Source organism: Phyllostomus hastatus, unplaced genomic scaffold (genome assembly GCF_019186645.2).
Source record: "Phyllostomus hastatus isolate PE091 unplaced genomic scaffold, TTU_PhHast_1.1 phas_contig_81, whole genome shotgun sequence".
In the NCBI taxonomy this organism is placed as follows: Eukaryota; Metazoa; Chordata; class Mammalia; order Chiroptera; family Phyllostomidae; genus Phyllostomus; species Phyllostomus hastatus.
Window position 1 is genome coordinate 1365363 of NW_025333962.1, and position 26855 is coordinate 1392217.

Sequence of the window (26855 nt, forward strand, 5' to 3'; positions counted from 1 at the left end):
ACAGACAGGTTCCAGGTCTCCAGGCCAGGCTCAGGCCAGCAGGGTCAGCACCAGAAGAACCTGAGGCCACCTGCCAGGGCATCTCCAAATCAAAATTCCAAGGGAGGATGACGTAGAGGTGAGGACACTACTGCAGCCCCAGGCTCCACCCAGGTGGACAGCCTACGACCTGCACGTGCTCACAGGCTTCCATCCGTCCTAGCAGGCCTGGGCCCCTCCCCAGAGTGCAGACTGGGGAAGGAGGGCCGGGCCTGCCAGAGATGCATGGACACGTGCACATCTGCAGGAACCCTGGACTTCATGCTCTTCCCAGCAACCCCATCTCACAGAGCAGGGCCTCTCTGCCTCTCAGGGCAGAGGAGCAGCCAGTGCTCCCCAGAGCCTTCCCAGCTGTGTGGGCCATGTCTAAGGCCACTGAGCCCCATACCAAGAGTCTTCAAGCCAGGTAGGCTTGCTGTGGCATGATCTGTCCTGGAAACCCGGTCCTCTGAGCCAGACAGCAAGGAGCAATAGAAGGGCCAAGCTCCAAAGCCAAAAGAAAGGCTCTATTTCTGGCTTCTGCACTTGGCCCGGCTACCTGGCCTTCACCAGCATCCCCACCTCCATCTTTGTCACAGCCACACAGCATCTGTCCAGTTGTTCAGGGCTTCCAAATGCCAGGAGCCATCCTGGATCCCTTCCCTCACCCACGTGCTGTGAGCTCCACCTCCAAAGGTCCAGAACCCATGCATCAGGGCCACTGGCATCCTCTATAGCTTCCTTGTTCCCACTCCCTCCACTGAGAGCCTCTCAAGGCTTCCCATCACCTCACAGGCAACTCCACGTGAGCAGACCCATCCCAGCCTTCTGGCCCAGAAGATGTCCCTTTTGTCTGGAGCCTACTGCCCAAGGCCAGGCCTCCCCTCCAACTGGACTAGTGGCACCTGTGACCTGGAGCAGATTGCTCCTTCCTCACCTGACCTCTCACTCTACCCTTTTCTCAGACTTTGCTCTGCTCATGGATTTACCCTTCTTTGCAGCACCTGCTCATGTGTCTCCCCCAATGGCCCGTGAGCTCTGAAAGACTCCATCTGGTTCGTTCCCTGTTGTGTCTCCAACCCAATCCAGCCTAAGGCACAGTGGATGCGTAGTAAGAATGTGCTGAATGAGGGAAGGACTTGATGGAAGAATGAGAGAAGGAGCTCCTTCTGAGCCTACGTCCCATCTCAGCAGCGTGCGTGTTCTCACGCCCCCATTACTGCGGAGCATTGCCAGGCAGCTGGTCCTTTCAAGCCCAGACTGGCAGCATCCCCCCTTCTGTGCAGGCCGAGCTCCCAGATCCCCTCCTCCACCAGGTCCCTACCCTACTCCTTAGGTCCCTGCTGTCCTGCAGGCTGTCCCCAAACCCTGACCGGGTCTGAAGGGCACCATCACCCTGCCCGGACACCCCACAGGACATGCTCCAGCCAGACTCCACTGCCATGTCCTTCTGTCTACTCCAGGCACATTCCCTGAGGCTTGTCTGAGGCTGACCCACAGCCCAGGCCACTGTGACCATGTCAAGAGGTCTGTGAGAGACATCTGGCTCAAGGATCCAGCCCATGCTCCAACTGTGCATGTGTGCACGCGCACAAAAGTCAGAGTGGAACTGAGGGAGAAAAATCAAGCCTGGCAGTGGGAGGGAGAATGAGCAGACATCAACATTCCCACCTAATTGTGTGACCTTTTCCCAGCTTAGCATCCCTTCAGGGCCCAGTGCACAGCACTGCTTGGTATTAATTTCAAAGAAAAATGGGTCAAGGGACATTGGAAATTTTCATAGAAAACTTCAGGCTTGGATCTCACTGAAGTGTTTGCTAACCTGCAGAAAATTCTGAAGGGAAACAGGGCCTCTACCTGGTGCGAATTGGCAGAGTTTGAGCCTTGGGCCTACGTCCAGGTTCTGCTGCTGAACAGCCTTTTGTCCCCATTCAGACATCTTTCAAGCCATCTCTGCAGCCCCATCCTTGAAGCTGGGACCCAGAGCTTCTCACCCACCCTCGGGGCCCTCTGTATCCCCAGGAGACCTCTGTGCAGGGACCAGCTGTGGGGGACCTGTCCCTCTGACCCGCCGTGTAGATGCAGTATACAGGAAGCCCAGGTCTCTTTCACCATTGTCCCCTGGGGGTCCCTGGAGTGTGGATGGGGGCTTATGGAGTCCCCATGGATATTCCAGCCCAGCTGTCAGGCCAGCTGACATGTGTGGAGCACACGTGTCATGGGCCTGTGGGGTTGCTCCTGGAGACAGCTCATTCCCCCCAGAGGCATTCCAGACTGCCGTGCTGGGGACCCCCAAAGAGCAGGCACTGGAGCCCAGGGCCAACAAGACAACTGGACACACTGCTCTTGCTAATTAAACCCCAGAAGCACCGAAGCACAGCAGGACTCCACTCCCAGACCCTGTGTGACCTGAACACAGGCACAACTGCTGTGTGCCAACCAAAGTGCTTTGGGAGACATTCACAATGCACACCCAAGGAAAGGAAAGGCAGAGCTCTGATCAGCTGTGCATGGAAGAGAAGGCTGCACCAAGTCTGACCCCAGACAACTCCAGGCCTCAGACAACAAGCAGGGGCCCCTCCCAGCGTGAGTCCACGTCATCTCACTGGCATCTGCGACGGCTGTCTCAGGGGCCAGCCAGAGCCAGGGAGCACAGAGGCTCTGCCAAGGTTGCGCACAGTTCTGAAGCATGCCTCCCGAGGTGGGCCAGGGGCTTCGGGTTTCACAATCAGTGTTTCTCCATGGGATTCCTCTGGTCCCGAGCTGCAAGGCTGGGTGGGGTGAGGAGGAGGAGGAACTGAGAGGGCCCAGGGAATTGATCCCCAAGGCACCCAGGTTCTCACTGCAACTCAGTGAGCTGGCAGCTGCCGGCTGAGCTGAGGAGGGGCCAAGTCTGATCCGAAAGCCTGGTCACCCCCTGAGTCGGCCAGGCCAGGCCCCAGAACTTCAGGGAGAGGATCGGAAATGCCTGGTTGAGGACACAGAGAGAGGTCCCTTCCCTGAGACTCTGGCCAGGCCTGGGGCTCTGGGTGCAAAGGCAGCCAAGGGCCCCCCTCTCCCCTCCTCTACACTTAGACACTGGGCAGGCTGAATCATAGGCTATCCACGGCCTGATCCCCAAATCTGTGTTATTTGACATGGGAAAAGCAACTTTGCAGATGTAAATTAAGAAATTATGCTGATTATCCCAGGGGGCCACTGACCAGAGGGACACAGAAGGAGCCCCAACAGAGGGGGAGAAGTTGCTGTGACCGTGGAGTGGAGGGCAGTGGGATGTGGCCAGGAACCAGGGGACCTGGCTGCCACCAGTAGCTGAGACAGGTGAGGAAGGGTTTTTCCCTTGAGCCTCCAGAGGAAACTGGTCCTGCCCACAACTTCAGCTTAGTTCACAAAGATCCATTTCCAACCTCCAGAACTGTAAAAGAATAAACCTGAGTTGTTTTAAGCCACTAAGTTTGTGGAAACCACTTCAGGGCCAAGAGCCCTCCTGACCTGGCTTCCAGCAAGTTAGAGCTCTAACTTGCCCGCTTCCCCAACTGTTCCTCCTCTCTGCCTCCAGTTGGCAAAAATGCAGCACTAGCCCTCAGGCCACTTTTTGCTGGCTTGCTCAGGGTGGGGAGTGCTGCCCACTGCCTACAGGAGGCAACCTCGGCTCTGGAACATGCGTGGTGGTAGCCCGAGAGCTCCCAGCATGGGCTCTTGGCCCTGTTCATCTAGAGCAGCTTCACTCTTCACTGGCCTGGAAACCTGCAGCAGGTCAGTGGGGAGGAAGGACCATGGCTGCTGGGCGAAGACTCGGCAGCTCCGTTCTCTCTCTCACAGGCTTTCCTTGACAGTGGCAGCTGTCACTGTCTCAGCCCACCAAGGAGGCCCCTCGAGGCTTGGCACTCACTGACTGCCTCCCAGGAGGGGGCAGCCGAGGTCATGGGTGCTGAGCTGTCTGACTACTCTTCCTTCGGCTCTTCCTTCTGCAGGGGCCTAGTGTAAGGTGGGGTCGGGCAGGGGGTGCCCAGGGCCCAGAGGCCCAGAGGCTATTCTAGGGGACTGGAACCACCCACCAGCCAGCAGGAGCTCACAGCTCCGCCTCTGCCCCAGGGCCCAGGAGAGCAGGCCCAGAAGGTACAGGGGACACTTTGCCTCTGTGTCTCATGAGCACAGGTGGCCAACGGGGGCCATGTTTTATTCAGCCCACATGGTGCTTTTCAGAACTTTGAAGCAACACTAGAAAATGAGGAGAGTTCACATAGAACTGCTGATGTCTAGCCTTTTGGCCGTAGGAGGGTTGCCGCCCCAAGCCCACACTCCCACCAGGTCACAGTAGGAAGCTGAGGAGGGGTCTCTGCTCTGCCCTGTGCCCAGGAGGCTGGCAGGTCTGCGTGCCACTGCATTCCCCTTTCAGCAGAGACTGACTCTCTGTGTCCATGTCTGTGTCACAAACAGGTTAAGTGAAAGCCAGGTGCAGGGTGGTGCAGCTGTGCTTCTTGCCCCTACTGCTACCCTCACTGGATTGCCTACTGGACCCCGGAGTCTCTCAGTTTGCAGCCCTCGTCTTGGGATGGCAAGACTTTCCATCAAGGGCACTGAGGGTCTGGCAGAAAGACCACAGGCCTAGCTTGCGACCCCAGATCTCTCCTAGCCCCATGGGGACCTTCCCAAGACCCAAGTTCACACCTCACCCCATCCTGACAGCCAGGCACTTGGCGCCAACAGCAAGGCTGATCTCCCTGTGCCCATGGTCTTGAGACTGCCCTAGCCACGGCACGACCCAGTCTCCACCCAGCTCAGCCGCAGCAGGCCCACAGCCTGGAGAGGGCTCCGGCAAACGCAGAAGGCCAAGGGGCCTGCCTAGCCTGTGCCTGAGCACTGTCCCCTGAGAAGGGGTGAGAAAGGCCTGAAGCATCACTCCTGATAGATGTGCACCCCTTTCACACACCACCAAAGACATGAGGTCCTAATTGCTGGAACCTGGGAATGTTACCTTATAGGACAAAGAAGAATTTTGAGGATATAATTAGATTACAAGTCTTGAGACAGGGGACATCACCCGGGATGATCTGAGGGCCCTAGTTGTAATCACATGCATCCTGGTAACAGAGAGACTGAGGGACATTGACACATACACACACATAGAAGAGGAAGCAGTGATGAGACCACAGAGGCAGAGGTAAGAGTGACATGGCCACAAGCCAAGGGGTGCCAGCAGCGACCAGCCGCTGGGAATAGTGGGGCATGGGTTCCCATCTTGGGCCTCTGGAAGGAGCACAGCCTGGCCAACACCTTGATTCTGGCCCAGTGACACTCATCACGAACTCCACCCTCCAGAGCTACAAGAGAATAAACTGCCATTGGTTACAGCTACCTGGTCAGAGGCAACATGTAAGGCAGCCTGAGACTAGGAGGGGTGAGGTGTGCCAGGACCACCAGCCAAGGCTCCCCTGCCCACACCCCCGAGCCACGGTTTCCCCTCAACAACCGCAGATAACGGGGCTGACAGACGGCAGCTAGGGCTGGGCTCAGGCAGCAGCCCAGACCTCGATCCGGGGCAAGTGCGCGTGCAGGTGCAAACACACACATCCCAGAGATGCGGGAGTCACATGCACTCCCGCACCCAACATACTGCCTGGGGGCACAGGGCTGGCTCAGAGGGGACAGAGAATGGCACTTGCAATACCTGAAAGAGACCTCTCTCTGAAAGGCCACCCTAGCACCCCGGACTCCAAGTTCCACCCTCCTGCCCTGGCCAGGCTGCTGGGCCCAGCAGAGCCCAGCAGAGCCCAGCAGAGCCCAGCAGAGAAGCTTCTGCCATATCCCACAGCCAGTGTGCAGAGAAAAGCCTTTCTTCCCCTTTTTCTCAGCCCCTGGCTCACCCCTCATTCTCCTCCAGGACTCAAGAGTGACGCTGGTGACACTAGGCCGCTAGGTACACACCCAATGCTGGCCCGGGTCCAGGAAGCACGTTAGAACCTGCATTTTCCAGCTGTTCCCGTCTGAGACCCTGCAGCTGCCCTCAGGCAGTGGAGACTATCAGTGGTGACGAGTCTCTGAGGCTTGGAGAACCCCTGAGACACTCTAGGAAGCAGCTGGCTGGCTGCCCGGGGAAAACAATGTGTCCCAGCACCCCAGAGGAGACGTGTGGGAGGGACAGGCCCACCCCACCCCTGCCAGTCCTAGGACAGGAGCTTCCCCTTCCCCAGAGGACCCACCACACCCACCACTCACCAGTAATGGCGGGGAGTTCAAATGTGCTTTCAGGAGCCTGCAGGAGCGACATTGACATGTCAGGGTCCCCATCAGAATTCACCTGGAGAAGGACTCCCCTGCTGCATAGGCATACACACAGGTTCCAGGCTCTTGTTTTCTTGCAGGAAAGCGCAAGGAGCAAACGTAGCCAGTCAAGGACACTGCTTTCCCATTGGTGTCTAACTGTGGGCCCTCACTGGGCCCAGGCTGATAGAGGGCTGGTCTGTGCTGTCTGATGTCACTGGGGGCCCTCAGCCAAGCCCCAACATAACAAGAATCTGGACGCTCTCCAGCCAGTGAGTACCTCAGTCCTGGGCCAGGTGGGAACAATCAGGCATATCCAGGGAGAAATATGCTGTCCATGGACCAAGTCACACACGCAGGGTCAGGCAGACGCTTCAAGGAAAGGGGACTTGGCCTATAGCCTGCACATGCACAGCCCAGGGCTGAGGCCCAGAGCCCAGCCAGGGCAGGCTCCCCCTGCCCCTTCCAGTGTAGCCTCAGCCCCCAAACAGTGTAGTTGGACTTCCCCAGCATCTTCTAAGCCAGGGATGTCAAACTCATTTTCACCAGGGGCCACATCAGCCTTGAGGTTGCCTTCAAAGGGCCAAAATAATTTTAGGACTGTATAAATGTAACTACTCCTTAACTGTTAAGAAGCTGAAATTACATTTGGCCCTTTGAAGGCAATTGCAAGGCTGATGTGGCCCCTGGTGAAAATGAGTTTGACACTCCTGTAAAGCCAACGGTTTCTGGACTTATTCTGAGTTTGAAATTCTTAAGTTCCGAGTTCCAAGCTCTCACCAAAGTAGACAGATAAGGGAATATGGGGGAGGGGAAGCTTTAATAGAAGAAGACCAGCAGAAGCATGGCTAACAAGGCCAGGACTGCCAGGCCGCAGTGGAGGGTTGTCCAGTTCAGGAAAACAAGCACCACATGGAAGGTGGGATTGGAAACTAGCCCAGGTCATGGGCAGCCCTGCAGCCAGGTTGAGCCAGACCCCGAGACCACCAGCAGAGGCCAGCCCAGAAGACGCAGGCCTAAAGCACAAAGTAGCAGGACCTCAGCTCTTTGAGACACAGGCTTTTCTAACCCCACAGGACAAAAGAGAAGATGAGGCCTGGGGCTCAAACTGGCCCAAGGGCAGCCGGCCGTCAGGGAGCAAGGTGATGGCCCTGGTAGCCCCTGCTCTGAGACACGTCCCCTGCCCATTTTCACTTCCAGCCACACCCTGTGGGGTTCCTCTTCATTCCTCCCCCTACAGAGAAGCCCAAGGTTGAGAAAGAGACAGGAAGGGCTGAGGCTAGGGAGAGTGGGGCAGTGGAGGCTCCCTGTTCACAGCCCAGGCAGACAGCGATTTATCAACGGGATGCAGGGCTGCCAGAAGTATCGATCAGCTCCAGAGAGTGCTAGGCTTCCTGATGGAACAATTCCTTTGCAAAGATACATGACACCGCTCCTTGAAATCAGAACGTTGCCCTGCCAGGCTGCACCCAATTTATCCCTCAAGCTGGGAAGGTGGAGACCTAAGATAAATGAGCCAGGGCTGCTGCAGGTGGGGGAGTGTCTGCCAATGACAGCCCGGGGGGTCTGGCCCAGCGGCACTGCTGGGGATGACTTAAACATGCAGATGCACCTCACCCAAGACCCAGGCCGCTGTGCCTATTGCCACCTGCCAGCAGCCAGGGGTCCAGGACCTGAGGCTGAGGCCTGAGACCACCACACAAGAGCCAGACATAGGCAGGGTGGTCTCATCCAGACCCTGGGGCCCTGGGGCCTGTGAGGCCTGCTGGGACCACAGTCAGATCCCAACCTGGCCTCACAGTGACCTGTGACCTGAGATCCCTGGAATGCTGGAAAAGTCTGGGCTGGCCAGTGAGCCCATCCTGCCAGAGCGCTCCATGTAGCTGTGGAGGGGGAGGGGGGACTGTCACTGTGACTGTCCAATGGCTCCTCCCATATGCCTGGCCCATAGTGCACAGGGCTCTAAGCTGAAAAAAAACGACACCTGGAAGTCTTGTAGGTTTAAGAGGCTGCTGAGAGTGCCCCGGCCTTTGTGTGCACTCCCCTCCCACCACGGGCTGATGGAACCCTTGGGAGCTTCTCTGCAAGCAACCAGGGAGGCGTGGTCACCATGGCCATGGCCATGGCTGTGGCATGCGGGCCATGGAGAGAGGCTGTCTGGAGGCTGCAGATGTCTTCAGAGGCTCATGGTCACAGACATGGGTTCAGGTCTTGGGCTGGGGCTGCAGGCCTGGTATGGGCCTCCTTTGCTCCCTGACTCTTCCTGGCCGTTGGGAAGAAGAAGGTGGACCCTCAGGCAGCTTTCACTGCCCACCCTGGAGGCCCTACACCTGCAGGCTTGTGGTCCTGTGCACCCCAGCACCCCCACTGTGTTGACAAGGCAGGGTTCAGCCTCAGCCTGACCAGGCCTGCAGAAGGGGTGCCTAGGGCAGACGATCAAGGCTTACCACGCAGCCTTCACACTTGCAGCAGCCTTACCTGTATCCAGGGCCTGTGCCCCACCCAGAAAAGGGAGCCTGGGGGTGGATGGCCGGCGATATACCACGTGCACACGACCCTGCTCAGCCTCCTTCGCTGCCAGCCCCTTCTCCAGCGGCTCGATGAAGAACTCCTCCTCCTCCATGCGGATCAGGCCAGCCTGCAGGGCAAAGATGAGACGGTTCAGATTCCCAGAGCACAGGAGACGGGAACAGCAATGGGGTCTCAGAAGGCAGCATCTCCCACCTGGCAGAGATAAGTGCTGAAACCCCGGGCCAGGACCGTCACAGACGGGGGCCTCAGGGGCCCATCTGCCCACAATGTCCACTTCCATTCACTGAGGCCAGGGTCACAGGACTATTTGGGGAAGGGGCTCTGCTAAGTTATTCCCACCCCCATCTTCCAACTCTCCTCATCTGGGTCTGCAAGGCCAAACTGTCCAGAACAGCTAGGAAGAACTGAAGTACCACTATGGGCCTGTGTGTGGCCCCAGGTGGACACCAAGATGCACCAGTGCCACCATCTCCAGGAGCCCCAAGTCCAAGGCAAAGGTCAAACTGTCAGCCAGAGCTGGATCTGCCCACAGACATGCTCACTGTACTCCCAACAGTATTTTCGAAGTTGTGAACCCAATACTCAAAGTAGTTAGACTTCAAACGTTTCAAAAATGGAACTCCAGCTTTCCTTGGGAAAAGCAGGCTTGAGTGGTGGGGGCTCCAGGTTGCCAGGCAGGGGTGCCATGGGTAGAACTTGTGTGCACCTGCAGGGGGCCATAGCCCCTAGCACCCCCACTGTGCATCCCTTTAGCCCCAGCAGTCACAGCCCTGACTCTACAGCAACTGCACTGCCGCCCCCGGCAAGACCACCGCCCCCTGAAGGACCGCTGTGGCACTCCTGCCTGGTGTTCTCGCTGGGCCCACCTCCCTCGGATGCCAGGCTGCTCTGCACCCCAGTATGCAAGGCTTGATGCCTGCCCCTCCTGCCTCCAGCTCGCATATCTCACACCAGTCCCCAGGACAGCTCTGTCCTTCCTACACAGGGGGCCTGGTTGGGCCTCCCTGCCCCTGAACTGACCTGCCCCTCAGCTTGGGAGGCCCTGCTCCTGCCCTCCACTCTGGCCATCTGGTCAGCTCTTCTTCTCCCTTCAATCACTGCAATCACTGGCTCCACAGCCCGCAGCCACCACCGCACATGACCCTGCCCTCCCCTTGACCATGCTTGGTTACTGCCCTGTCCAGCTGCCACACTTTGATTTTTTGGTACAGTGTCCACATAGCAGTGGTCTCATACAAGAGCCTCCATTGTGCCAACCTGCAGATACATTTTCTTTATCTCACTCACTCATGACTCATTCAGCGGTATGTTTTAGTTTCTTAAAAACCACTTTATTGGGGTATTATTGACATGTAAAAAGCTGTACATATTTAATGTCTAGAAATCCACGAGTTTGGGGGATCAGTATACACTTGTGAGACCAACACTGCTATCTACCAAGGCCATAAACATGACCATTGCCTCTCAGAGTGTCCTCCCACCCCCTTTATTATCATCATTTTTTACATCAAGAACACAACATAAATCAACCCTTGTGGCAAATGTTAAGCACATAACAGTGTCGTCAGCTGTGGGCAGTGACTGTGTGGTGGGTCTCCAGAACTCAACTCTCTTGAGTAACTGGAATTCTGTGCACTTCGACCATTGTTCCCCTGCCCCTCCCCAAGCCTGGTAACCAGCATTCCACTCTCTGCCTCAGTGAGTTTGACTGGTTTAGATTCTCTATATAAGCGAGGTTATGCAGTATTTGTCTTTCTGTGGCCTAATGTCCCCCAGTTTTATCCATGTTGTTACAAATGGCAGGGTTTCCTTCTTTAGAAGGTCTGAGTGACACTCCATGGCATATATGCACCATATTTCTTCATCAGTTAGTTGTCCATAGACAGCCACTTAGGTGCTTCCACGTCCACTGTAAAAAGTGATGCAGTGAACATGGGAGTCTGGGCATCTCTTTGATCTCTTTCCTTTTCTTTGGATATGTACCTGGAAGGAGGATTGCTAGGTCATATGGTGGCTCTAATTTTAATTTTCTGAGGAACCTCCCTACTATTTTCCAAAGTGACTTAACCAATTTACATTTCCACCAACAGTGCACAGTGTTCCCTGTTCTCCACATCCTCACCCACACTTGTTACCTTTTGGTAACAGTCATTCTAACAGGTGTGAGGGGTTACCTCAATGTGGTTTTGATGCGCATTTCCTTTTGGTCAGTGATATTGAACATCTTTTCAGGTACTTGGCCATTTGTATGTCTTTAGAAAAAACATCTGTTCAGATCCTTTGTCCATCTTTTAATCAATTATTAATTATTGTTATTATCTGCTATTGAGTTGAATGAGTTCCTTATATGTTTTGAATATTAACCACTATATCTTGAAACTATTTCTTCCATTCTGTAGGTTGCCTTTTCATTTTATTTCTTTTATTGTGCAGAAACTTTTCAATTTAATATAGTCCCCCTTGTTGATTTTTTGCTTTTGTCACTTGTGCTATTGGTTTTATTATTTCAGTTCTTACATTTAAGTCCTTAATCCATTTCAAGTTAACTTTCATGAGTGGTGTAGGACAGGGGTTCAGTTTCATTCTTCTGCATGTGAATGTGCAGTTTTCCCAACACCAGTTATTAGAGAGACTGCCCTTTGCCCACTGAGTACTCCTGGCTTCTTACCAAATATACATTGACCACACATATGCAGGCCTGTGTTTCTGTGTTTCCCTACCCCTTAGTTCATGTGCATGGGTTGCACATATAAGTTCTTTGAGTTATCTGTTTTGTATACCATTTTTGACCTCTCTCCATCTATTCTATGCCTATCAATTATGCTTCTTCTTCCTTGTACCTTTCCCCCTATTCCTCCCTTGCCCCTCCCTACTGAAAACCCTCCATGTGATGTCCATTTCTTTGATTCTGTTTTAGTTGTTTGCTTAGTTTTTGTTTTCATTGTTTTATTTCTTTTATTTTTTAGGTTCATTTATTGATAGCTGTGAGTTTGTTATCATTTTACTGTTCATATTTTTGATCTTCCTTTTCTTAGATAAGTCCCTTTAACATTTCATATAATAAGGGCTTGGTGATGATAAACTCCTTTAACTTGACTTTATCTGGGAAGCACTTTATCTGCCCTTCCATTCTAAATGATAGCTTTGCTGGACAGAGTAATCTTGGATGTAGGTCCTTGCCTTTCATGACTTCAAATACTGCTTTCCAGCCCTTTCTTGCCTGCAAGGTTTCTTTTGAGAAATCAGCTGATAGCCTTATGGGCACTTCGTTGTAGGTAACTTCTTTCCTCTTGCTGCTTTTAAGATTCTCTCCTTATCTTTAATCTTGGGTAATGTAATTATGATGCGCCTTGGTGTGTTCCTCTTTGGGTCCAACTTCTTTGGGACTCTCTGGGCTTCCTAGACTTCTTGGAAGTCTATTTGCTTCACCAGATTGGGGAAGTTTTCCTTTGTTATTTGTTCAAATAAGTTTTCAATTTCTTGCTGCTGTTCTTCTCCTTCTGGCACCCCTATAATTCGGATATTGGAATATTTCAAGTTGTCCCAGAGGTTCAAAAGACTCTTTTCACTTTTTTGAATCCTTGTTTCTTCATTCTGTTCTGGTTGGATGTTTATTTCTTCCCTTTGTTCCAAATCATTGATTTGAGTCCTGTTTTCCTTCCTGTCACTGTTGGTTCCCTGAATATTTTGCTTTATTTCATTTTGGGTATCTTTCATTTGTTCTTTCATTTTTTGACCAAGCTCAATCAGTTCTGTGAGCATGTTGATTACTAGGGCTTTAAATTCTCCATCAGATAGGCTGGCTATCTCCTTATCATTTAGCTCTCTTTCTGAAGTTTTGCTCTGTTCTTTCATTTTGGCCTATTTCTTTGTTCAGGACCCCTGGTAAGTTGTAAGTTGTAAGGAGGCAGGGCCTTAGGTATTCACCAGGGCAGGGCAACCCTCCTTGCTGTGCTGCAGTGCTGCTTGTGGGGGAGGGGCCAGAGAGGGAACAGTGCAGCTCTGCTTGACTCTAGCACACTCTCCAACAAACTCTTGTGTGCGACTGGGAGTTTCTCCTGCCACGGCAACTGCTGTAGTCCACAGCCAGCTCTCAGTTTCCGTTTCCCCATAAGTCAGCCCCGTCTGTGCAGCCCACCGCCTCACCCTAGCCAGGCCGGCCCACACAGTCATTACCTTGCCATGGTTTCTCAGACAGCCCTGTCTGCGCAGTTCACTGCCTTGCCGTGGTTTCTCTCCGTCCCCTGCCTTACCAGTCTGGTTGTTCTGTTTGACTCTTTAATTCCATGGTTGTCAGAGTTCCATGCAGTTTGATTTTCTGGCACTTCTGGTTGTCTATTGATTTTAGATTGGTTGTTATCCTCCTTTTGGTTGTGTGAGGAACTGAAGGGTTCCTACCTACGCCTCCATCTTGGCTGGAACCCAGAAACATAATTGACTTTTGTATGCGTATTTTGTATCCTGAATCTTACTGAATTTGTTGGTTACTTCCAACAATTTTTTTGGTGGAGTCTCTTGGAATTTTTATGTACCAGATTATGTCATTAGGAAACAGAGACAATTTCGCTTCTTCCTTTCCAATTCTGATACCTTTTATTTCTTTTTCTTGCCTGACTGTGCTGATTAGGACTTCTAGTACTATGTTGAATAGAGGTGGTGAGGTGTGGGCACATTAGTCCTGCCCCTGATCTTAGGAAGAAAGATTTCAGTCTTGCACCATTAAGCATATTAGTTGTGGAATTATCATGTATGGCCTTTACAATGGTGAGGTATGCTCTTTCTATATCTAATTTTGGGAGGTTATTATCATGAAAGGAGGCTACATTTTATGAATTGCTTTTCTGCATCTATTGAGATAATCAAATGAGGCTTATCTTTCACTCTATTAATGTAGTAGTATATCACACTTATTAGTTTGCATATGTTGACTCTCCTTGGATCCTAGAGGTAAATCCCTCTTGATCATGGTGTATGGTGTATGATACTTTTAATGTACTGCTGAATTTGATTTGATAATTTTTGTTGAGAACATTTGCATCTCTATTTATCAATGACATTGGCCTTAGTTTTCATTTCATGTAGTATCCTTACCTGGCTTTGGTGGCAGAGTGACACTGGCCTTGTAGAATGAGTTTCGAAGGGTTCCCTCCTCTTCAATTTTTTGGAAGTGTTTGAGAAGGATGGGAGTTAATTCTTCTTTAAATGTTTGGTAAAATTTTCTAGTGAAACCATCTGGTCCTGTTAGGAGACTGATTACTAATGCAATCCCCTTACTTGTTATTGATTTATTCAGATTTAATACTTCTTCAAGATTTAGTCTTGGTAGGTCGTATGATTCTAGGAATTTACCCATTTCTTTTAGGTTGTCCAATTTGTTGGTGTATAACTGTTCATGGTTGTCTCTTCCAATCTTTTGTATTTCTGTAATGTTAGTTATAGTTTTTCCTCTTTCATTTATAATTTTTTTGAGTCCTTTTTTTTCTTGGTAAGTCTAGCAAAATTCTGTTTATCTTTTTTTAAAAAACTCAGCTCTTAATTTCACTATGTTTTTTTTTGGGGGGGGTCTCTATTTCATTTATTTTTGCTCTGACCTGTGTTATCTCCTTCCATCTTCTGACTTTGGATATAGGCTATTCTTCTTTCACTAGATCCTCGAGGCATAAAGTTAGATAAAGAGAGATTTGAAATCTCTTTTTTTATTGCAGACACTTATCACCATAAACTTTCTTGTTAGAACTACTTTTGCCATATCACACAAATTTTGGTGTACTGTGTTTCAATCTTTGTTTAACATTTTCTTTAATTTCTTTTTTGATTTCTTCTTTGACCCATTGGTTGTTTGGGAGTATGTTAATTTCCACATATTTTGTGATTTTTTTTCAGTTTTCCTCCTGCTCATAGCATTGTAGTCAGAAAAGATTATTGGTATGATTTTGCTCTTTTACATTTGCCACTACTAGTTTTTTTTGATTTAGCATATAATCAATCCTGGAGATTGTTTCATGTGCACTTGAAAAGAAGGTGCATTCTGCTGCTGTTATGTCTGTCAGGGCAGTTTGGTCTAAAGTACAGTTCAAAGCTAGTGTTTCCTTATTGATTTTCTGTCTGGATGATCTACTTATTGTTGAAACTGGGACACAAAGTCCCCCACTGTTATCGAATTTTTATTTATCTCTTCCTTCAGTTCTGTTAGTATTTGATTAATGCCTTTAGGTGCTTTCTTGTTGGGTGCATATATATTTACAATTGTTACATTCTCTTAATGAAATGACCACTTTATCATCATATAATGACCTTTTTGGCCCCTTATTACAGCTTTTGACTCAATTTTGTCTGATAGAAGCATAGTTACCCCTGTTCTCTTTGGTTTCCATTTGGGTGGAACACCTTTTCTGTCCTTTCACTTTGAGTCCATGTGTATCGTAAGACTGAAGTGAGTCTCTTACAGGCAGCATGTAGTTGTACCTTGTGTTTTTATTCATTCAGTCATTCTATGCTTTTGATTGGAGAATGTAACCCATTTACATTTAAAATAATTGAATTGGTAAGGACTTACTAATGACATTGTGTTGTTTTATGACTGTTTGATAGTTCCTTTGTTCCTTTTTTCCTCTCTTGCTGTCTTACTTTGTGAATTGATGATTGTTTACAGCAGTGTAATATAATGCCCTTGTATCTTGTATGTATCTACTATAGGTTTTTGTTTTGTGGTACTCTGAGGCTTACTTGAAATATCATATATATGTATATATAATCTATTTTAAGTTGATAACAACTTTGATCTCATACAAAAACTGTATCCTTTTATTCTCACACATTTTATATTTTTGATGTCACAATCACATCTTTTTATATTATGTACCCATTAACTTATTGTAGCTATAGCTATTTTTAATACTTTTGTCTTTAACCTGTAAACTAGAGTTAAGTGGTTAATACACCACATTTCAATATTAGAGTGTTTTGCATATTTCATATTTTCATGTCATTAAATAGCATCCTTTTGTTCCAGCTTGAAAAAATCATCTCATCAATTCTTGAAAGGAAGGTCTAATAGTGAGGTACTCTCAGCATTTGTTTGTTAGGAAGTCTTTATCTCACCCTTATTTCTGGACAACTTTGCCAGGTAAAGTATTCTTGGTTAGCATTTTTCTTTCAACGTTTTAAATGTATCATTCTACTCTCTCAAGGTTTCCGTTGAGAAAAAGAGATGTTCTTACAAGGTTCCCTTGTACAAGATAATTTTTTTCTTGTTCCTTTTAAAAGTTATATCTTTGTTTTTGATTTGGGATAGTTTTAATATAATGTGTATTGGAGAAGATTGTTGGATTAATATGTGGGGGTAACCTATTGGTTTCATAAACTTCAATGTTTAACTCTCTCCCCAGATTTGGGAAATCCTCAACTATTATCTCTTTAAATACACTCTTTGTCCCTTTCTCCCTCTTTTCTCCCTTTAGGGTTCCAAAAATAATGCATAGATTGTTTCTCTTAATGCCGTCTCATAAGTCCCATGGCTTTCTTCACTACTTTTCACTCTTTTCTCTTTTGTTCCTCTAACTGCATAATTCCAAATAATCTTTGAGTTCATTGATTCTTTCTTCTGCTTGGTACAGTTTGCTGCTGAAGATCTCTATTGAAGTCTTTAGCTCAGTCATTGTATTCTTTGGCTCTGAATTTTCTCTTTGGCTCTTTGTTGTTTACTATCTTTGAACTTCTCATTTTGTTATTGTATTGTTTCCCTATTTTGTTACATTGTAGCTCTCTTAGTATCTTTGGAATAACTATTTTGAATTCTTTGTCAGGTAATTCATGTGTGTCCATTTCTCTGTAGTTGCTCCTTTTGTGGTGTCATGTTCCCCTGCTTTTTCATGATCCTGGTAGCCTTACACACGTGCCTGCACATTTCCAGACTTTAGTAAGGAAAGACCCTCACCTACAGGTGGAGGCTCACTGGTGCATGCTGTGCTGCAGGGGTTTTACAGTGTCTGCAAGGGCTGCTGGGGTCCTTAGTGGCATCTCCAGATCCAGTGGCTGGGGATCAGGGCCAGCAGTAGTGGTGGCCAGACCTGGTGGTGTCACAGACTCAGCTTCAGGGGCCAGCTGCAGATGCCTGTGTAGTGGCAGGGGCTGGTTGTTGATATGCATGTAGTGAGGAGGCACAGGGCCAACAGTAAGAACTGGGGCCAACTGTGGGCATGCTGGCAGCCACGGGGGCCGTGACTGTCCACGTGTACTCCTATGGCCACAGGATCTCCCCACAGGCATGCCCATGGCAGTAGAGGCTAGTGACAGGAGTCAGGCTGGTGGCATGTGTGCCCTGCTAGAAAGGCTAGCCCTGAGTATATGCATGGCAGGGGGGTTCAGCACAGGGGTCTAAGCTGGCATTATGCAGTCAGTGGTCACAGAGGCCAGGAAGTGGGGGGCAGGGGATGGGGCAGAGGAACTCAGGCACCTAGTGTCTATGAATGTGGAAGCCTGCCAGGAGAAACCTCAGCAAGGAAGCCTGTAGGTCCATAGCAGCTATGGTGGCCACTGGTTTCCTCTCTGGTAAAAGCTGGTGGGTCCTCTGTGGAACAGATCCCAGGAAAGCGTAGTCATGCCCTCTGTGTGTCTGATGCTGGTGGCAATGCCCTTGTCCCTGTGTCCAGCCATCTCTGCATAGCTCAGCTTTGCCTGTCTCGGGTGGAGTAAAGCTGAAGTAAGTCCTCTGTGTGGTGTCCAAGAGTCTGGGAGAGCTGGCAACTCACCCTGCTCTCCTTTCCCAGCAAAGGGATGCTTTCTAGATGGGGAGGCCCCTCTTGGTTACAAACACTGTCCCTCTGGGGCTGGGGTGATGCGGACAAAATGGAGTTGTTCTTCCTTCCCGTTTTGCCGTTATTCCCAGGTGTTTTGTTCCACTGCCTTGCTAAAGTTTCATAAGGGACTCCTGAGCTCTCCAGAGCTCTTTTTGTTCATAGGTAGCTGCCTAATTGTTGATCCTTGTGGAGGGACAGGGTCTTCCACTCTGCAAACCTCACGGCCTCACTCAGGGGCTTCTAAAGGCTTGACGTAGTTGCTTTCCTTTAAGCATCATGAGATTTTACATAAATGACCAGATTTCCAGATTCTCCTGAAAAATCAGAACAGCTGGCTCTCCTTTGCCCATTCAACCTGACAGTTCAGCTGGATTCTCCCTTGACCCTCAAAACAGTGTGCAGCTCTGCCAATACCTTGACTTTGGCCTCCAGGACTGTGAAAGAATAAGCTTCAGTTGTTTTCAGTAATTTGTTACAGGAGCTGCATGAAACCAATACAGGGTCCCAGTGGGTGGGGGATGCAGGAGGCAGCCATTCCCCAAGGGATGAGGAGCAGGAGCAGCAGACGCCCCGCCCAAGGACATGGGTCTCTAGCATCCTGGACTTCTGGGGAAGGAGACCAGGAGGCAGAAGAAGAGCAGGCACCAGAGTTATGGGGGCCAAGGTCATGAGGTTGTGGGAGGAGAGAGGAGAGGGGAGGCCCATGGGAACCTTGGAGGTTCCCTCACTATGACTCATTCTTGTGTCCGAGGACCCTGACAGGCTGGGGAGGAAATGAGCGAATGCTTGTGGAATCAATGAATGACCTTGGAACAGTGGGACCTCTGAGATAAACAGACAGAGAGGGCAGGACACCATGGGCCAGCCCCTTCCACTGGCTGATGTGTGAAAGTGTTTGAAACAGAGTGATTTCCTCTGTGCTGCAGTGATGTTCCTATGTGTGGGTTTGGGGCAGATTGGCATCTCAAACCCGTCTAATTGATAATACCTCTTTGAGGATGTGCAGGAATTAGCTGCAGGGCAGCGGGGGGGGGGGGTAAGCAATCCCTGAGTTTGGAATTCTGGGTTCCCAGAATTGGTTCTGTGTGGACAGGTAACCTCAGCCAAGGTGCTGCCTCTCCATGGGTCCCCTACTCACCTAGAGAGGGGGTGTCCCTCCCCTTGCTCAGTGTCTTCTGGGGGCACATGCAGCCTCGGTGCACTCAGAACCAGGCATACGGAGGTGGCACTCAGCAACCCAATGGCGTCATCCACCTACTTGCTTTCCAAATGATACAATGGAGGCCTAGACCTGGGGGCCTCAAGGTCTAGGAGTCAGACCCCAGGTCCCAGGTGGAAGGAGCATAGGCTAGGTGGACCCCTGGGCCTACCGTGGCAATTAGGGTAGTGGGGCACCAGCCCAGTGAGGATACCCCCTCTTCTGAAGGGGCCCTTCTATTCAGACTGGGAGCCATCTGCACCCCAGGCCTGAGGCCCCAGGGTCATTCTGGAGAGACCCAGCATGAGGATGACCAGGAACCTGGCTTGATGAGGAGCAGTGCTCTTTGGCCTGAGAGACCACAGGAGACAGTATGGGGTCTCCCTATACAGAGGTGTTGGTCTCTCCTCCTTGGCCGGCTTCCTGGTGAGGGCCACTGAGTGACCCGAGGGCCCTGACTCTGTCTGATGCTCCCCAGGTCCTTCCTATGGTCAAGAACCAGAGCCCAAGTTGGCCAAGTGCCCTAGAAGGGGTCTTCCCAGGTCCCACCTGAAGGGCAAGAGAGAGCCCTGAGATAATTGAGGATACGGGGTGGGGCCAGTTTACTCAGGTTTCCTCACACAACCAGAAACCTCTCCCTGATAGTGCTCCCCCATGGACAAGCTAGACAGAGTCTTCACAGAATCCACTCCCACTGACACTGTGGGGTGCACACACGATGTCACGGTGATGAATATGATGGCACCTGCCCCAAGACCAGAGGCTCACCCTACCGAGGCCAGCCGCCGACCACTCTGAGACCAATGGATGACCTCCCCACATGTGATCTCTCTGAAACCAGAGACTGCCACCTCGAGGCCAGGCCTGAGCAACCCGGGACCAACAGGGAGCACCTGAGCCCAGCAGCCAATCACATGCCTTAGTTTCCTCTCCCAACTCTATAAATGTTAAAGAAGTCCCTGAAGCACACAGTCTAAAGGGACTCCAGCGAGAGTGTCTGGACAGCCTGGTGTCCCACAGAAAGGACTCTGTGCCTGTGCGCGCAACCCCACCAGAAGAGAGGCTCACGGAAAGGGCTGTGTCCCTGACCCTCAGAGGCCACTGCGGGGCCTAGAGCCTGGTAGTTCTCTGGTCTCCAGATCAAACCACCACTTCTCAGAGCTTCATGAATTTTAAGATGCCTGTCTACCCCTCTCTTCTTCTGTGCCCTGTCTCTTCGCTATTTGGTTTAGGATGAAATAGCCACTACAGATGGAAATAAAAAGGTAAAAAATTATTAAGAATCCAAAGGCTTAACAGCTATCATGTTACTTTGGATTTTAAAGTGTTCAAAACACTCACACTCTCAGAGCTGAGGCATCATAGGAAAGCAAGTGAGCATGCAGTCCCCACCTGCAGATGCCCAGTTTACCAAGCTCACTGGCTCATGGGCTGCCACCCACGGCAGCCTCCCAAAGTTCCTAACCAGCACCAGGTCTGTCACTCAGCCTTGTCATTTTGCAGCCTCTGGCACCAAGACTATGAGGTGTCTATAAAGAATAAAAAGAAAACAGGAAGCTGCTCCAGAAACAGAAGGACCCAGATTTTGACAGAGGACAAGGTAGCATGCCCCTGCATCAGCTTGCTGTCTCTCCAAACTTGGCCTTGCTCTGAAACACACACATGCACTTGCCACAGGAATACCCACACATGCCAGCCTCTGGTAAGATTTCAGTTCCCCAAGCTATTTTTAGTTCCAAGAGAAATGTATCCTTTCATCCTTTCATTTCTTCTCCTTCTTTCTTCCCCTCTTTCTTTCTTCTTCTTCTCCTCCTCCTTCTGCTCCTTCTTCATTTGATAGACTCTGCCTCAGGTTTATTTGTACAACTAGCAAAGGAGGACCCTAACCCCATGCGGACAGCAGCCCAGGAGTCACACCTGTCTTTCTGTCCTCACATTGGTAGACAGGGACCTTGACTGTGAAGCCTTCTTGGGGGCCTGGGCACCTTTGGCAGCCTGAGCCTGAGCTGCAGCCACAGCCTGGGCCTTGGTTTGAGCCTTGGCCTTGGGCCGGCAGAGCCTGAGACCCTTGGCAATGCAGCTCAAGCATGTTTCCCACGCTTGGGGTGAGTGATGCAGGCAAGTTGACTGAGCTTGTGGCTGCTGCCCTTTGGGATCTTGGGCTTGATCTTCTTGGGCTTTACGAGGGCCTTGACAGCCCGGCATGCACGTTCATGGCCTGGGTGTTGTTGGCCTACATCTTCTTCAGGCCCTCTTGCTGCACTTTTTGGCAAAGTGCATGTTCCTCAGAAACTTGGGGTCTACTCCCTTAAGAGATTTACATTTTTGTGATTAGGTTTTCTTGATGGCATTTCTGCACCATTTTCAGGATTGGTTGTGCATAGTGTGGTTCTCGGACTTGGCCATATCTGTACCAAAGCCCATGGCTCCTGAAATGCTTGGGACTGAAAGAGAAAGGCAGCCCTTCTGACTTTTGGAGGTGAGACTCAGTCGGGCCACAGGGCAAAGGGCACCAGCCTGTCCTGCAGGGCATTGGGCCACACGCCCAGGCCTGGTCTAATGATGGTTTAGTGAGTGCAGTGCCAAAAAGTCTGCCACTTTAGTGCATCTCCCAGCAGCCTGGGCAGACCAGGGTGGCCCTGACTGAACTGCTAAAGTCACAGGTGTGAGAACCAAAGTCTCTACAGTGAAGTCCACACTGTGCTAGCCAGCAGGGCTCTTTCACAGCTCAGTATCACAACATGTTCTGCATGTAGCTTTTTCCACTTTTACAAAAGGAGCCCTGGCCATGTGGGGGGAAGCTAGTCATCAGCAGGCGAGAGCAATCCTGTGGGCTTAGGAGGCATCTGCCCGCCTCCCTCTGTCGCATCAGCTTCTGCCCCATGCCTTCCAGGACACACCCTTCTGTGGCACCCATGTGGCAGAGAGCACCCTCTCCTGCTGCTGTGTTGGGCTTGTCCTCCCAGCCCTAGTGGAGGCTGTGGCCAGAACTGAGGGAGCACAGACAGGGCTGTCCCCAAGTGCCAGAGCCCCACCACTCAGTCACCTCTCGCAGGCCCTGCCCCTGCTTAGGCCTGGTTCAGGAGCTCCAGGTCCTTTGCTCTAGAAAGTTCCCCTTTTGCCCTAAGCTGTCCAGAGCCAGTTTCTGAGGCTTGAAACCATGATGCCCCAACCGACATGGGCCCCCTGTGCTGAGCCCCAGACATGTGCTAAAGAAAGCCGGACCCCACTTTGATGAGCAAGGTGAAGGGAGAGGCCTCTGAGGAACAGAGCCCCAGCGAAGAGCCAGGGGCCTGGCTGCAGTCCTGACCCAGCCGGTCCTGCTCCCCTGCAGCTCCCAGAGCCTGCAAAGTGAGGGGCTAGGTAGGTGACCTGTGAGTTAGGTACCAGTTATGCTCTGTAATTCCAATAGGACCAAGGAGAAAGAACCAAAACAAACCACAAGTAAGAAACCTGTTCCTCCCCTGGACCATCACTTCTACCTGCAAAATAAAGTCCCAGGCCCCTTTGGGGCCATAGCAGCCCACTCCCTGGGTCCAGTTCTCACTGCATGTCAACCTACAGGCTCTGGCCTGCAGTCCTAGCAGACCTGGGGGCATCTGAGGGAGCCCTGGGTGTGAGTCCCCAATGTTAGCGGTGTGTGACGCATAGGCCTTCGAATATGGCATAAATTCAAACTCCCTTAAAATTGTACATGGCAGAATGCTCCACTTCCAGAGGAGTCGAAGGCTCAAAGAAATGAAGCAATTGCTCAGATTTCCCAGCAGGACAGGTGAAGCTCAGGAGCATGTCCCTGCTCACCCCTCACCACCCCAGCACCAGGCCCCAGGAAATCCAGAATGGGGGTGGCAAACTCCAGCAATTCTTCACTGCCATCAAAACTTGGCGTATAGTTGAATTATGAATTATTGTTACATTGCATAGCTTTCCTTTCCAGAACACATGGTAAAGCACTTGGTTTGTAATCATAATCATCTCAGTAAAATGGATATAGAGGTCTGTGATTTCCTGAGATTGCTGGAGTTTGTCACCCCCATTCTGGATTTCCTGGGGCCTGGTGCTGGGGTGGTGAGGGGTAAGCAGGGACATGCTCCTGAGCCTCGCCTGTCCTGCTGGGAAATCTGAGCAATTGCTTCATTTCTTTGAGACTTCGACTCACAATACTGTATGAAGTTTCATAAGCAAAACTTGGATTTTGTGGTTTTTATAAATTCTAGCTGCACAGTCCTGTCTGTACCTGCATCCTTATCTCTCTGTTATAAAAAATCACAGAGGTGACCCTAGCCAGGTAGTTCAATTGGTTGTCTTGATATGCCAAGGTTGTGGGTTTGATCCCTGGTCAGGGAACATATAAGAATCATCCCATGAATGCATCAATAAGTGGAACAGCAAATCGATGTCTCACTCTCTTTTTAAAAATCAATAAAAAAATTCCAATAAAAAATTACAGAGATGTTAAAGATCTGTTAGCAGGTCTTTAAACTGAGAAACAGACTCCTCAACTCAATCAGAAAGTTTAAAATTGAATCAAAAAGGGATTCATGCTTTCTTACGGATAATAGCTTTCCTGAATTCTCATTCGCATGCCACCCAGTTTGCCCACTTTCAGTGACCAATTCACCCATCCCCATAGTCAACTTCAGAACATCGTTTCCCCCAAACAAAGCCCACACACGGCAGCAGTCCCTCCCATTTTCCTCAACCACCCGCCATACACACTCTGGAAACCACCGACCTTTCTGTCTCCCTGGGTTTGCTTTCCCAGACATTTCGTAGACACAGAATCATTCAGTAGGTGATCGTCTATGACTGCCTTCATTCACCTAGTGAGTTGTTTTCAAGATTCCTGTGTTGTAGACTATGTCAGTACCTAAGTTCCTTTTTTTAGTGTCAAATAATATTTCACTGCATGGATATGCCACATTTTATTGATCCACCCGCTGCTTGATGGACATTTGGGTTGTTTCCACTTTGTGGCTCTTACGGATAGATAATACTGCTGTGAACACTCATACACAAGTTTTTATGTGGGCATACATCCTCATTTCTGTTGGGTAGCTCCCAAGGAGGGAAACTGCTGGGTCATGTGGCAACTCCATGACAGGCTGCTTCCCAGGGCAGCATCACCCTTGGCCTTCTTACTGGCAGTATGTAAGGGTTCCCCTTGCCCGCACCCTCCCCAACACTTGTTGTCACCTGTCTCTCTTCCCCTGGCCATCTGCATGTGTGGGGTGGCACCCCACTGTGGTTTACTTTAGAATTTCTCTGATGACGAAGGATGGTGAGCTCCTGCTTGCTGGCCATTTGTTTCTCTTCTTTGGAAAAATGACTACTCAGACCTATTGCTCATTTTTAATTGGATTATTTTCATTTTCACTGAGTTGTAAGGGTTCTTTTTGTATTCTAGCTACAAGTCCCTATTAGATATTTGAAATGCAAATATTTTCTCTCATTCTGTAGGTTGTCTTTTCACTTTCCTTCATTTTTTTAAACTCCCCTGAGGATGTGCTTAGAGAGGGGAACGGAAGGAGAAAGAGAGAGAAATATTGATGTGAGAGGGAAACATTGATCGATTGCCTCTCATACGTGCCCCAGCCAGGGATGGAACCTGCAATACAGGCACATGCCCCGACCAGGAATTGAACCAGCAACGTTTTGCTTCATGTGAGGATGACCAACCCACTGAACCACACCAGCCAGGTCAGGATCCAATGCTATTAATGTCATGTTTGGTGCCACATTAATCCACCTTTTATGCCAACCCTCAGGGAACAAGAGTTGAAATGGGAGTGCAAACTGTACATAACCAAGTGTGTGACCTTGAGCAAGTCAGAGCCGGGAGGCAGGGCTGTGGAGAGGCCCAGAGCCTCAGCTTGGCTTTCTGTCTCTCTTTCACTCCTCACCTGCCACTTAAGAAGCAGCCCAGACCTGACTTCAAATCCAAGTCCCCATTCATTGGGAAATCACAGACCTCTATATCCATTTTACTGAGATGATTATGATTACAAACCAAGTGCTTTACCATGTGTTCTGGAAAGGAAAGCTATGCAATGTAACAATAATTCATAATTCATAACTACAATAAGTGGGGGCAAAAATTGTGAAAAAGATAAAAATGAAATAAAGGATAGAGGAGAAACAAAAGAAGTGGTTTGATTATATTAAGTTCTTAATCTTCCATAGAAAGATCAATAGTTACTGATAAGCTACTAAAGTTGATAGATATAAGTTTAGGAATACTATATGAAGTTTTAAAAGCCACAACTAGTAAAAGTAATATATACCTTCCAAATAACTGAAGATAGAGAAAAATATAGCAAATATGGAAAACTAGAAAAACAGCAAAAAAGCATTAAAAACATGAGATGACAGAAGTAACAACAAATATAACAAAAAACATAAATGGTCAGATTGTTTTAAAAAATCTCTATGACTTGCAAAAAAACTGTCAAAATTTACAAATTTATGTGAGGCCAGAAGAGTTTTCTAGGCAAGACTTTCCACTGACTGAAGAACAAAGGTGTCCTTGACATCAGTGACCATGGAAGGCAGGCCCAGCTCCAGGAGGATGCCCTGATGTCTGTCGCTGGGCCCAATGCAAGCAGAGCCTTGTCACTCAGGGCATGCCTCCCCGCCTCCCCCAGATCCCCACCCCACCTGCCACTGCATCTGTCACGCTGAGCAAGCATGGGTGGCGGCCGGGACACTGAGACTCAGCATCACGGTGGTCAGCGAGGGTGAGAACCACGCACGTGCACTGGTGTGAGGGTCAGAAGCTGCGCACTCGGCCTTGTGCCTAATAAACTGGGCTGTTGTTATCAGTATCATTCCTAATGTGACTTGTCTAGAAACATCCATAACAAAAAGTTCAATAAGTTAAGGTTTGGGGTGAGTTTTGCTTTTTTATTAGTGTTTTCCATAGTTTTGCAAAGGGCAATACATCAAAACAAACAATTTGGAGAAATGTCCAGGGAAGGGTTGGGGGAAGAAATAGAAAGATAAGAGAGCAAAATGAAAGAAACCAGATACCCAGAAGGGTGCCTTGGGGGCTATGTAGGGCCTGGCCAACAGTCCCCACAGCAGGCCAGATAGCGCCAGGGCAGCTGAGTCCCGAAGGTCCCATGCTCAGCCCCTGGGCAGCCCAGCACCAGGCGGGCTTCCAGGAAATATGGCTAGCCTACCAGCCTGGCTGGGACAGAGGAGTCAGGAGTTCGGGCCCAGACCCCGGGGCTCTGTTCATCTGTCACAAGAACTGACACTCAGACTGCCACGTGGGCCTGCTGACATTTTGCAGGGCTCGCTCAGCACAAAGACTGTGTTGGGGAACGTCCCCAGTCACAAATTAACATTCACATAAATAACAGGACGCTCTCCAATGAAGAAGAAAAATGACTCTTGTTGCAGGAACATTCACCAAAATAGCAAAAAATGGAATTTTTCTTTCTGAGCTCCCATATTTCACAGCTGGGCCCCAGCACATTGCGGCCCTGGGCTTGAGGTAGGGGAGAGCTCAGAGAGTCAAGTCCACGTCCCTCCTTCATGGCCCTGCTGGCAGCCCCTCCCCTGGGCAGGCACTGGCCCTGGGGCAGCTGGGCTTATACGGCGAATGCACCAGCTAGACTCCACACCTTGTGCTCTGTCCCAGTAGTCTCCCAGTCTCCCAGAGGCCTGCACACCTGCCCCCTCACCTCGTGGGATGTGGCTGCGCCAGCAAGTCCGAGCTCCATCACATCAGCCCATCCACACCGAACCTGCCGAGTGGTCAGGGGCTGGGGTGGGGCACTTGCTAGGGGTGCCGGTGTATGCTCTTCCCCAGGTGTGTGTTATTTGGGGTGCTGAGGATGATTAGGAGGGGGCTAAAACCCCCATGACCAATCTCACTGGTGGCAGGTCAAGGTGTCACCAGCCACCTGCACCCACGAAGCCCCAGGCCCCTTAGACACTGCTGCCTAGCCACCCAGAGCCCCAGAAGACTCACCCTGTGGGGCACAGCCCTGTGTCCTGCTGTGAGGGCCATCAGCCTGGGGACCCCCACCTCCCATCAG

General features: G+C 50.1%; 1 protein-coding gene across 1 annotated transcript in view; it reads right to left on the bottom strand.

Moving 5' to 3' along the window:
* The window catches only part of ADAMTS2 (ADAM metallopeptidase with thrombospondin type 1 motif 2), a 253189-nt gene that overhangs the window by 170281 nt on the left and 56053 nt on the right, over positions 1-26855 (bottom strand). Inside the window, exon 3 of the mRNA XM_045850512.1 lies at positions 8761-8920. Within this exon, the coding sequence (XP_045706468.1) occupies positions 8761-8920 (160 nt within the window). The remainder of the gene's footprint in view (positions 1-8760; positions 8921-26855) is intronic.